Raw genomic sequence first — 13,521 nt, forward strand, 5'->3', positions numbered from 1 at the left:
TGTGTTCTCTGTTCCTGCTGTAGCCTTCTTTAGGTGGATAATGGCAATTGTGTGTTATTTCTGTGTGTGCTTATGTTCCTCTCTTACCGTACAGCGTCAGCAATGCGACTGCTCTCTTTCCTTCGGTCTGTGGAGAGGCGTCCTATCAGGTAGGACGGGTCCAGGCCACTGCAGAAGACACTCCCCACAGCACTGAGCAGCAACAGCTTACTGTCATCAGCTGCTGCGTTCCCCAGAGCCCGACACACCTCCTTCATTATCTACACAGAGAGAGAGGGAGGAGAGAAAGTGAGAGAGGGAGTTAGGTTTGGGAGAGAGAGAGAGAGATAGAGGGGGAGGAAGAGAGAGTTCAATCTTCTATCAGATCAGAGCCCGGCTGTACATTACCCCCATGATCTACAGACAAGATAAGAGTGTGTACACACAACAGGCAACGCAAGCATAGCTGTATGATACCTTTATCTATAGCTAGAGACAGGTAAAACAGGTTATATCTAACTGAGCAATCAGATCAATATATAATGAACAAAAATATAAACGCAACATGCAATAATTTCAAAGATTTTACTGAGTTACAGTTCATATAAGGAAATCAGTTATTTGAAATAAATTCATTAGGCCCTAATCTATGGATTTTACATGACTGGGTCACAGACAACTTAAAAAAAAATTAGGGGTGTTGATTAGAAAACCAGTCAGTATCTGGTGTGACCACCATTTGCATCATGTAACAGAGTTGATCAGGCTGTTGATTGTGGCCTGTGGAAAGTTGTCCCACTCCTCTTCAATTGCTTTGTGATGTTGCTGGATATTGGCGGGAACTGAAACATGTTGTCGTACACGTCAATCCAAAGCATCCCAGGAATTGTGTACAGATCCTTGCGACACGGGGCCATGCATTATCATGCTGAAACATGAGGTGATGGTGGCGGATGAATGGCACGACAATGGGTCTCAGGTTCTCGTCACGTTAACTCAGTGCATTCAAATTGCCATTGATAAAATGTAATGGTGTTTGTTGTCCGTAGTTTATGCCTGCCCATACCATAATCCCACAATGGGACACTCTGTTCACAATGTCACATCAGAAAACCGCTCGCCCACAAGTCGCATTTGGTCTGCAGTTGAGGCCAGTTTCTCTAAAATGACGTTGGAGGTGGCTTATGGTAGATAAATGAACATTAAATTCTCTTTCTCTTACATTCTCATTACATTGTCCCCAGCACAAGGTGCACCTGTGTAATGGTCATGCTGTTTAATCAGCTTCTTGATATGCAACACCTGTCAGGTGGATTGATTATCTTGGCAAAGGAGAAATGCTCATTAAAATGAATGTAAACAAATGTGTGCACAACATTTGAGAGAAATAAGCATTTTGTGCATTGGTTTCATGCATGTTAACATTAGAAGCCTCCTCCCTAAGTTTGTTTTATTCACTGCTTTAGCACACTCTGCCAACCCGGATGTCCTAGCCATGTCTGATTCCTGGCTTAGGAAGGACACAAAAAATCCTGACATTTCCATCCCTAACTATAACATTTTCCGACAAGATAGAACTGCCAAAGGGGGCGGAGTTGCAATCTATTGCAGAGATAGCCTGCAGAGTTCTGTCATACTATCCAGGTCTGTGCCCAAACAATGAGCTTCTACTTCTAAAAATCCACTTTTCCAGAAACAAGTCTCTCACCATTGGCGCTTGCTATAGACCACCTTCAGCCCCCAGCTGTGCCCTGGACACCATATGTGAACTGATTGCCCCCCCCCCCATCTAACTTCAGAGCTCGTACTGTTAGGTGACCTAAACTGGGACATGCTTAACACCCCGGCAGTCCTACAATCTAAGATAGATGCCCTCAATCTCACACAAATTATCAATTAACCTACCAGGTACAACCCCAAATCCGTAAACACGAGCACCCTCATAGATATCATCCTGACCAACCTGCCCTCTAAATACACCTCTGCTGTCTTCAACCAGTATCTCAGAAATCACTGCCTCATTGCCTGCGTCCGTAATGGGTCTGCGGTCAAACGACCACCCCTCATCACTGTCAAACGCTCCCTAAAACACTTCAGCGAGCAGGCCATTCTAATCGACCTGGCCCAGGTATCCTGGAAGGATATTGACCTCATTCTGTCAGTAGAGGATGCCTGGTTATTCTTTAAAAGTGCTTTCCTCACCATCTTAAATAAGCATGCCCCATTCAAAAAATGTAGAACCAGGAACAGATATAGCCCTTGGTTCACTCCAGACCTGAATGCCCTTGACCAGCACAAAAACATCCTGTGGCGTACTGCATTAGCATCGAATAGCCACCGTGATATGCAACTTTTCAGGGAAGTTAGGAACCAATATACACAGGCAGTTAGGAAAGCAAAGGCTAGCTTTTTCAAACAGAAATTTGCATCCTGTAGCACGAACTCCAAAAAGTTCTGGGACACTGTAAAGTCCATGAAGAATAAGAGCACCTCCTCCCAGCTGCCCACTGACTGGAGAACCTTCCAGTAGGACAACCATCTCTACAGCCCTCCACCAATCAGGCCTTTATGGTAGAGTGGCCAGACGAAAGCCATTCCTCAGTAAAAGGCACATGACAGCCTGCTTGGAGTTTGCCAAAAGGCACGTAAAGGACTCTCAGACCATGAGAAACAAGATTCTCTGATCTGATGAAACTAAGATTGAACTCTTTGGCCTGAATGCGAAGCGTCACTTCTGGAGGAAACCTGGCACCATCCCTACGGTGAATCGTGGTGGCAGCATCATGCTGTGGGGATGTTTTTCAGCGGCAGAGACTGGGAGACTAGTCAGGATCGAGGGAAAGCTGAATGGAGTACAGCGAGATCCTTGATGAAAACCTGCTCCAGAGTGCTCAGGACCTCAGACTGGGGAAAAGGTTCCACTTCCAACAGGACAACACCCCTAAGCACACAGCCAAAACCACGCACGAGTGGCTTTGGGACAAGTCTCTGAATGTCCTTGAGTGGCCTAGCAAGAGCCCGGACTTAAACCCGATCGAACATCTCTGGATAGACCTGAAAATAGCTGTGCAGCGACGCATCCAACCTGACAGAGCTGGAGAGGATCTGCAGAGAAGAGTGGGAGAATCTCCCCAAATACAGGTGTGCCAATCTTGTAGCGTCATACCCAAAAAGACTCGAGGCTGTAATCGTTGCCAAAGGTTACATTTGCAGAAATGTCTAAAAACCTGTTTTTGCTTTGTCATTATGGGGTATTGTGTGTAGATTGATGGAGGAAAAAACAATTTAATCCATTTTAGAATGAGGCTGTAATGTAACAAAATATGGAATAAGTCAAGCGGTCTGAATACTTTCTGAATGCACTGTATGTATCTGATGATTCAACCCTATACACAATCACTGCATCCCTAAATAAAGAGTTGCAGTCAGCTTTAGAATGTGTGGCCAGTAACAAACTATTCCTGAACATCTCTAAAACTAAGAGCATTGTATTTGGTATAAATCATTCCCTAAGCTCTAGACCTCAGCTGAATCTGATAAAGAATAATGGGGCTGCTGAGCGAGACTAAATTACTTGGTTTTACCTTGGATTGTAAACTGTCATGGTCAAAACATTTTGGTTCAATGGTTGTAAAGATGGGGAGAGGTCTGTCAGTGATAATGCAATGCTCTGCTTTTTTGGACACCCCACTCCACAAAGCTAGCCCTGCCGGCTCTAGTTTTATCTTATCTTCATTAGAGCCATATGGTCAGGTGCTGCAAAGAATGACCTAGAAAAACTGCAGCTGCCCAGAACAGAGCAGCATGTCCTGTTCTTCACTGTAATCAGAGGACTAATATCAATACTATGCATGCCAGTCTCTCTTGGCTAAAAGTAGAGGAGAGACTGACTGCAACACTTCTTTTTATAAGAAACACTGTTTAAAAATTCCAAATTGTTTGCATGATCAACCTACACACTGCTCTGACACACCCACTTACCCCACCAGACATGCCACTAGGGGTCTTTTCACAGTCCCCAAATCCAGAACAAATGCGAGAAAACATACAGTATTATATAGAGCCATGATTGCATGGAACTCCCTCCCATCTCAGATTGCTCAAGTGAACAGCAAACCTGGTATAAAAAGACAACACTTCACAGCACAATGCCTCTCCCCTATTTGACCTAGATATTGTGTGTATGTACTGATATGTAGGCTGTGTGTGATGTTTTAAATGTATGTAATTATGTCCTTGAGATGTTCTGTCTATTAACGTCTTTATTATGACATGTTTTGTTTGGACCCCAGGAAGAGTAGCTGCTGCTTTCGCAACAGCTAATGGGAATCCTAATAAAATACTAATTCAAATACCAAAGAAGTAGTTAGCTTGTATGAAGAGTTGAGGAAGGGCTGAAAGGGAGTTGTCACAAACAGAAATCATAAAAAAGACTGCTTTATTAGATGTCAAAGGGGTTTCCTTTGTAGCAGCTATAGTGAGTTCCCATTTCTAGTATTATTTCTTTCATAACTCCCTCAGAGGGATATAGGATTTAAGTTGTACTAGCAGGAGTGTTACCTGCCTTTAGCATGCTAACGCTGTTTCCCCTGGTGGATAGCTCTCTGTGGAGGGATGCTTAGCCTGCTGACCTCAATCCACACAGACGCTGCATGGAGTGGAAAGACACACGGCCCAGAGGCCAAGCCTAGGGCAGCACGCACACACACAGCGCGTGTGGCGCGAACACAAAGTGCACACACGGACGTGCGCACACACACACACTGACACATGAACACAAGCACATTGCGAACACACATGCACCAGCACACACACGGACATGCATACCCACACGCAAAGGACGCACAAGCACACGCTGACAAATTAACACACACGTATTGCATACACATGCATTTTGCTTTTACAATATATATGCATGGTTAGCCTTTACATTATTCATTCTATACACACACTATACACACACAGACTGTCCCTGATGTTTTCCTTCTCAGGGAGCTGACATGTAACATGGTTCTAGTCCAATTTGTTGTGGATGCCCCCCGCTGCTTCCTGGAAATGGCTTCCAGGCAGGGCCTGTGTACAGGACTGGCTTCTGAATGACACTGTATGGCTGCAGTGTCTTCACCACCGCTACAGACAGCCTACCATGCCAGCCTCACCCCCTTCCAGTTGTGTCAGTATCATTCTCCTGCCCTGTCTGTCTGTCCCCAGGTTTAATTGAGCTGGATAAATTCATCTGACATCGGCACACACACACAGGAGCAAGCACGCACACACAAACACCACATCCGCCTGAAGTTCAGGAGGGATTATGCAGTGTGTAGGAGATGTTGAATTGAGTTGACTGGGAGACTGGTTAATTTGGGTCAGGGGGTAATCAGTAGGGCCGGACTATACCAGTATCGTGATACTCGTTAGTGTCGAGGAAAGGAAACAAAACACGAAGCGGATTTAACTTCTTTAGGAAAACAGCCCTAATATTGGAAACAAACATTATTGTGTTGTCATCCAGAGCCACATGTATTTATTTTCCTAACTATAGCACACTATTTAACATACAGCAGGTTTTTAAAGGACCAAAGACTTTGATCTGCTTCATGTTTTCATTTTTGCCATGGGAAAAAATATTGAGATACTGGTATTGTTCCCTGCCCTAGTAATCAGATTACATGGGTTAAGGTCAGTGAGTGGGGTGATGGCAGGGTTATGGAGGCTCCAGATGACCTCGGGGTTCATGGAATAATGGTCTCACCCAGTGGGGGTTCCACATAAATACTGCATAGACCGAGACTAAAATAAACGCAATACAGAATGACTGATTGACTAGTGCTCTATGACATCAATACATGCATGATATACAGTGCATTAGGAAAGTATTCAGACCCCTTGACTTTTTACACATTTTGTTAGGTTACAGCCTTATTCTAAAATTGATAAATACATTTTTTCCTCATGAATATACACACAATACCCCATAATGACAAAAAATAAAAATGTTTTTAGACATTTTTTTAAATTATTACAAATAAACTGAAATAAAACAATTACATAAGCATTCAGACCCTTTACTCAGTACATTGTTGAAGCTACTTTGGCAGCGTTTATAGCCTTGAGTCTTCTTGGGTATGATGCTACAACCTTGGCACACCTATATTTGGGGAGTTTCTCCCATTCTACTCTGCAGCACCTCAAGCTCTGTCAGGTAGGATGTGTAGCGTCGCTGCACAGCTATTTTCAGGTCTCTCCAGAGATGTTCGATCGGGTTCAAGTCTGGGCTTTGGCTGGGCCACTCAAGGACATTCATGGACTTGTCCCGAAGCCACTCCTGTGTTGTCTTGGCTGTGTACTCAGGATCGTTGTCCTGTTGGAAGGTGAACCTTCTCCCCAGTGTGAGGTCCTAAGCGCTCTGGAGCAGGTTTTCATCAAGGATCTCTCTGTAATTTGCTCCGTTCAGCTTTCCATCGATCCTGACTAGTCTCCCAGTCACTGCCGCTGAAAAACATCCCCACAGCATGATGCTGCCACCACCATGCTTCACCGTATGGATGGTGCCAGGTTTCCTCCAGACGTGACGCTTGGCATTCAGGCCAAAGAGTTAAATATTGGTAACATCAGACCAGAGAATCTTGTTTCTCATGGTCAGAGTCCTTTAGGTGCCTCTTGGAAAACTCCAAGCAGGCTGTCGTGCCTTTTACTGAGGAGTGGCTTCAGTCTGGCCACTCCACCTTAAAGTAATTGGCAACATCAAACGGTTTTGTGAAAAACGAGGCATCTGATTCAATGAAAGATTAATTCAACTCAGTCTTTCTGCCCATAATTTCAATTAAAATATTCAAAACCTTTTTCCATCATACTTTGTCATTCAGCTTGGTTTCATAATACAATTTATTCTTATTTTTGTTCAGTTTAATCACATAATTTCTCAATTTACAGTAAGTTTGCCAAATCAGATGTGCAGCCAGACTAATGTACAAAATGTACATTACGGGGTATAGTGTGTAGGCCAGTGACCAAAAAAATCTCAGTATAATCCATTTTAAATTCAGGCTGTAACAACAAAATGTGAAAAAAGTCAAAGGGCGTGATGACTTTCTGAAGGCACTATATGAATGTTAACTGCCTTTAGCAAGTTATTGATTTCATAAACCTTATTTCTCAGGATAAATATATTAATATGGGCTATTTATTGCCCTTTCCTGGGTAGCTAATCAGAAATAGACATATGAAGAAAAAAAAGACAAAGCATTCCCCAGACTGAAGGTTTTCACCCCCAATGATCCCTAATTTATCTGGCACAACTGGAGGAACATACAGCAGAGGGCAAATGTTCCATGAAACACTCCAGAGCCAGTTAAATATGCATTTCCATAGACAGAGTAATGGTCATCTACAGGCTTGGTAAAAGGAAAGAAAGTGTCCAAAGGTGGAAAGAGGGTAAGAGAGTGATTTAGGGAGCGAGCACATTAACATGGAGAAGACGAGAGGTGGTAAGAGAGTGATTTAGGGAGCGAGCACATTAACATGGAGAAGACGAGAGGTGGTAAGAGAGTGATTTAGGGAGCGAGCACATTAACATGGAGAAGACGAGAGGTGGTAAGAGAGTGATTTAGGGAGCGAGCACATTAACATGGAGAAGACGAGAGGTGGTAAGAGTGAGACCGCTGTCGCTAAGTAACATTTGCTTGCAATAACATCTGCATGTGACCAATAAAATTTGATTTGATTTACAATACAAACATATAATTATGTCATGGCCTACTGGGATGCACAGGGACGTGTCATAGACTCATACATGACAGCATACAACTGCTTGCCATTAATAGCTGGATGCCTGGGGAAATAAGCAAACAGCTGTCAGTCAAACACACACACAAAGACAGATAGAAAATCTTCTCTTGGGAGATGTCTAAAGGAGGACCACTCAGCTCGGAAATCTATGAAATTATATCATAGAAGAGCAGTATGAAAATACAGCACTTGAGAGTGGATGAGTAAGCCTTATTCCACACTTAAGCAGAAGGATTTTGTGCAAGGGAATCTTGCATATCACAAGAGCTTCTCCGGTAGCTCATGGCAGTTTTCTACAGTAACAGTCGCCAATGACATAAGCTCTTTTGAGGGTGTGAAAATGTAAATAGAACAAACATTGGTCCTAGCTGTTGCAACCATGTTGTGAGTTAGCCAGGACAAAGCCTCCAGTACCGTGGACAGTCAGAGCAGTAGAGGACCTAATTGGTCAATTAATACCAGCTTTTCAGCAGTGGTAATGATCAGTTAAGGACCCGCTGTTAACTGGGCACCAGTGTCATTTGAGAGGCAGTGGGTTTTCTCCCGTATCGACTCTCAACATTTTTTCACCGCCGCTAACGCTACGTAATGGACAGGCGTTTGAATCACTCAGTACAGTTGTTTGAAGTGAAGAAAGTATTACGGAGAACCACTGTGAAGGCATACTTTGACAATAGTCATATTTTACACAAACACAATCCATTCCCATTCTCAGTGTGTAATACAAATAGAAAAAAACTCTATGCTGAGTTTTATGTTAAGGCAATAAAAGGCTTTTGGCAGCAAAATGTAACACTATCGGAGAGGTATTCATTTCTCTGTCAGAATCTTCCTACTGAGATATCTTTAGAAATCACATAACACAATAGTCTGCGATGGGCCGTAATTCAGTCGAGTCACATTGTTACTCATTTACAATGTGAGGCAATGCATAGTGACATATACATTATGTAGTGCTCCAGTACAACAGTACATACATGGGAAGAAAACACTAGGTACTGAATTATTCAAAAAGGCAATGCATAGCTTATGAGTCCTATCAAAGAATCTACCTCTGGTGTTAGTGCGTTGTTGTTGTGTGTGTGTGTGTATCGTATCCCCTACCTCTGGTGTTAGTGCGTTGTTGTTGTTGTTGTGTGTATCGTATCCCCTACCTCTGGTGTTAGTGCGTTGTTGTTGTGTGTGTGTATCGTATCCCCTACCTCTGGTGTTAGTGCGTTGTTGTTGTTGTGTGTGTGTGTATCGTATCCCCTACCTCTGGTGTTAGTGCGTTGTTGTTGTTGTGTGTGTGTGTGTATCGTATCCCCTACCTCTGGTGTTAGTACGTTGTTGTTGTGTGTGTGTGTATCGTATCCCCTACCTCTGGTGTTAGTGCGTTGTTGTTGTTGTGTGTGTGTGTATCGTATCCCCTACCTCTGGTGTTAGTGCGTTGTTGTTGTTGTTGTGTGTGTGTGTGTATCGTATCCCCTACCTCTGGTGTTAGTGCGTTGTTGTTGTTGTTGTGTGTGTGTGTATCGTATCCCCTACCTCTGGTGTTAGTGCGTTGTTGTTGTTGTTGTGTGTGTGTGTGTATCGTATCCCCTACCTCTGGTGTTAGTGCGTTGTTGTTGTTGTTGTGTGTGTGTGTGTGTGTATCGTATCCCCTACCTCTGGTGTTAGTGCGTTGTTGTTGTGTTGTGTGTGTGTGTATCGTATCCCCTACCTCTGGTGTTAGTGCGTTGTTGTTGTTGTGTGTGTGTGTATCGTATTCCCTACCTCTGGTGTTAGTGCGTTGTTGTTGTTGTTGTGTGTGTGTGTGTATCGTATCCCCTACCTCTGGTGTTAGTGCGTTGTTGTTGTGTGTGTGTGTGTATCGTATCCCCTACCTCTGGTGTTAGTGCGTTGTTGTTGTTGTTGTGTGTATCGTATCCCCTACCTCTGGTGTTAGTGCGTTGTTGTTGTGTGTGTGTGTGTATCGTATCCCCTACCTCTGGTGTTAGTGCGTTGTTGTTGTTGTGTGTGTATCGTATCCCCTACCTCTGGTGTTAGTGCGTTGTTGTTGTTGTTGTTGTGTGTGTGTATCGTATCCCCTACCTCTGGTGTTAGTGCGTTGTTGTTGTTGTGTGTGTATCGTATCCCCTACCTCTGGTGTTAGTGCGTTGTTGTTGTTGTGTGTGTATCGTATCCCCTACCTCTGGTGTTAGTGCGTTGTTGTTGTTGTTGTTGTGTGTGTGTATCGTATCCCCTACCTCTGGTGTTAGTGCGTTGTTGTTGTTGTTGTTGTGTGTGTGTATCGTATCCCCTACCTCTGGTGTTAGTGCGTTGTTGTTGTTGTGTGTGTATCGTATCCCCTACCTCTGGTGTTAGTGCGTTGTTGTTGTTGTTGTTGTGTGTGTGTATCGTATCCCCTACCTCTGGTGTTAGTGCGTTGTTGTTGTTGTTGTTGTGTGTGTGTATCGTATCCCCTACCTCTGGTGTTAGTGCGTTGTTGTTGTTGTGTGTGTATCGTATCCCCTACCTCTGGTGTTAGTGCGTTGTTGTTGTTGTTGTTGTGTGTGTGTATCGTATCCCCTACCTCTGGTGTTAGTGCGTTGTTGTTGTTGTTGTGTGTGTGTGTATCGTATCCCCTACCTCTGGTGTTAGTGCGTTGTTGTTGTTGTGTGTGTGTGTATCGTATCCCCTACCTCTGGTGTTAGTGCGTTGTTGTTGTTGTTGTTGTGTGTGTGTATCGTATCCCCTACCTCTGGTGTTAGTGCGTTGTTGTTGTTGTTGTGTGTGTGTATCGTATCCCCTACCTCTGGTGTTAGTGCGTTGTTGTTGTTGTGTGTGTGTGTGTATCGTATCCCCTACCTCTGGTGTTAGTGCGTTGTTGTTGTTGTTGTGTGTGTGTGTATCGTATCCCCTACCTCTGGTGTTAGTGCGTTGTTGTTGTTGTTGTGTGTGTGTGTATCGTATCCCCTACCTCTGGTGTTAGTGCGTTGTTGTTGTTGTTGTGTGTGTGTGTATCGTATCCCCTACCTCTGGTGTTAGTGCGTTGTTGTTGTTGTTGTGTGTGTGTATCGTATCCCCTACCTCTGGTGTTAGTGCGTTGTTGTTGTTGTGTGTGTGTATCGTATCCCCTACCTCTGGTGTTAGTGCGTTGTTGTTGTTGTTGTGTGTATCGTATCCCCTACCTCTGGTGTTAGTGCGTTGTTGTTGTTGTTGTGTGTGTGTATCGTATCCCCTACCTCTGGTGTTAGTGCGTTGTTGTTGTTGTTGTGTGTATCGTATCCCCTACCTCTGGTGTTAGTGCGTTGTTGTTGTTGTGTGTGTGTGTGTGTATCGTATCCCCTACCTCTGGTGTTAGTGCGTTGTTGTTGTTGTGTGTGTGTGTATCGTATCCCCTACCTCTGGTGTTAGTGCGTTGTTGTTGTTGTGTGTGTGTGTATCGTATCCCCTACCTCTGGTGTTAGTGCGTTGTTGTTGTTGTTGTGTGTGTGTATCGTATCCCCTACCTCTGGTGTTAGTGCGTTGTTGTTGTTGTTGTTGTTGTGTGTATCGTATCCCCTACCTCTGGTGTTAGTGCGTTGTTGTTGTTGTTGTGTGTGTGTATCGTATCCCCTACCTCTGGTGTTAGTGCGTTGTTGTTGTTGTGTGTGTGTGTATCGTATCCCCTACCTCTGGTGTTAGTGCGTTGTTGTTGTGTGTGTGTGTGTATCGTATCCCCTACCTCTGGTGTTAGTGCGTTGTTGTTGTTGTTGTGTGTGTGTATCGTATCCCCTACCTCTGGTGTTAGTGCGTTGTTGTTGTTGTGTGTGTGTGTATCGTATCCCCTACCTCTGGTGTTAGTGCGTTGTTGTTGTGTGTGTGTGTGTGTATCGTATCCCCTACCTCTGGTGTTAGTGCGTTGTTGTTGTGTGTGTGTGTATCGTATCCCCTACCTCTGGTGTTAGTGCGTTGTTGTTGTTGTTGTGTGTGTGTGTGTATCGTATCCCCTACCTCTGGTGTTAGTGCGTTGTTGTTGTGTGTGTGTGTGTGTGTGTATCGTATCCCCTACCTCTGGTGTTAGTGCGTTGTTGTTGTTGTTGTTGTGTGTGTGTATCGTATCCCCTACCTCTGGTGTTAGTGCGTTGTTGTTGTGTGTGTGTGTGTATCGTATCCCCTACCTCTGGTGTTAGTGCGTTGTTGTTGTGTGTGTGTGTGTGTGTATCGTATCCCCTACCTCTGGTGTTAGTGCGTTGTTGTTGTGTGTGTGTGTGTATCGTATCCCCTACCTCTGGTGTTAGTGCGTTGTTGTTGTGTGTGTGTGTGTATCGTATCCCCTACCTCTGGTGTTAGTGCGTTGTTGTTGTGTGTGTGTGTATCGTATCCCCTACCTCTGGTGTTAGTGCGTTGTTGTTGTTGTTGTTGTGTGTGTGTATCGTATCCCCTACCTCTGGTGTTAGTGCGTTGTTGTTGTTGTGTGTGTATCGTATCCCCTACCTCTGGTGTTAGTGCGTTGTTGTTGTTGTGTGTGTGTATCGTATCCCCTACCTCTGGTGTTAGTGCGTTGTTGTTGTTGTTGTTGTGTGTGTGTATCGTATCCCCTACCTCTGGTGTTAGTGCGTTGTTGTTGTTGTTGTTGTGTGTGTGTATCGTATCCCCTACCTCTGGTGTTAGTGCGTTGTTGTTGTTGTGTGTGTGTATCGTATCCCCTACCTCTGGTGTTAGTGCGTTGTTGTTGTTGTTGTGTGTGTGTGTATCGTATCCCCTACCTCTGGTGTTAGTGCGTTGTTGTGTGTGTGTGTGTATCGTATTCCCTACCTCTGGTGTTAGTGCGTTGTTGTTGTTGTGTGTGTGTATCGTATCCCCTACCTCTGGTGTTAGTGCGTTGTTGTTGTTGTGTGTGTGTGTATCGTATCCCCTACCTCTGGTGTTAGTGCGTTGTTGTTGTGTGTGTGTGTGTATCGTATCCCCTACCTCTGGTGTTAGTGCGTTGTTGTTGTTGTTGTGTGTGTGTATCGTATCCCCTACCTCTGGTGTTAGTGCGTTGTTGTTGTTGTTGTGTGTGTGTGTATCGTATCCCCTACCTCTGGTGTTAGTGCGTTGTTGTTGTTGTTGTGTGTGTGTATCGTATCCCCTACCTCTGGTGTTAGTGCGTTGTTGTTGTTGTTGTGTGTGTGTATCGTATCCCCTACCTCTGGTGTTAGTGCGTTGTTGTTGTTGTTGTGTGTATCGTATCCCCTACCTCTGGTGTTAGTGCGTTGTTGTTGTTGTGTGTGTGTGTGTATCGTATCCCCTACCTCTGGTGTTAGTGCGTTGTTGTTGTTGTGTGTGTGTGTATCGTATCCCCTACCTCTGGTGTTAGTGCGTTGTTGTTGTTGTTGTGTGTGTGTGTATCGTATCCCCTACCTCTGGTGTTAGTGCGTTGTTGTTGTTGTTGTGTGTGTATCGTATCCCCTACCTCTGGTGTTAGTGCGTTGTTGTTGTTGTTGTGTGTGTGTATCGTATCCCCTACCTCTGGTGTTAGTGCGTTGTTGTTGTTGTTGTTGTTGTTGTGTGTGTGTATCGTATCCCCTACCTCTGGTGTTAGTGCGTTGTTGTTGTTGTTGTGTGTGTGTATCGTATCCCCTACCTCTGGTGTTAGTGCGTTGTTGTTGTTGTGTGTGTGTATCGTATCCCCTACCTCTGGTGTTAGTGCGTTGTTGTTGTTGTGTGTGTATCGTATCCCCTACCTCTGGTGTTAGTGCGTTGTTGTTGTTGTTGTGTGTGTGTATCGTATCCCCTACCTCTGGTGTTAGTGCGTTGTTGTTGTTG

At 44.4% G+C, this 13,521-nt stretch overlaps 1 protein-coding gene across 1 annotated transcript in view; it reads right to left on the reverse strand.

The window, feature by feature from the left end:
* LOC120024805 (chromodomain Y-like protein 2) overlaps positions 1-13,521 on the reverse strand; it is a 66,957-nt gene that overhangs the window by 9,187 nt on the left and 44,249 nt on the right. Inside the window, exon 4 of the mRNA XM_038969133.1 lies at positions 88-260. Coding sequence (XP_038825061.1) covers positions 88-260 — 173 coding nt within the window. The remainder of the gene's footprint in view (positions 1-87; positions 261-13,521) is intronic.

The sequence above is a fragment of the Salvelinus namaycush genome, chromosome 30 (assembly GCF_016432855.1).
Source record: "Salvelinus namaycush isolate Seneca chromosome 30, SaNama_1.0, whole genome shotgun sequence".
In the NCBI taxonomy this organism is placed as follows: Eukaryota; Metazoa; Chordata; class Actinopteri; order Salmoniformes; family Salmonidae; genus Salvelinus; species Salvelinus namaycush.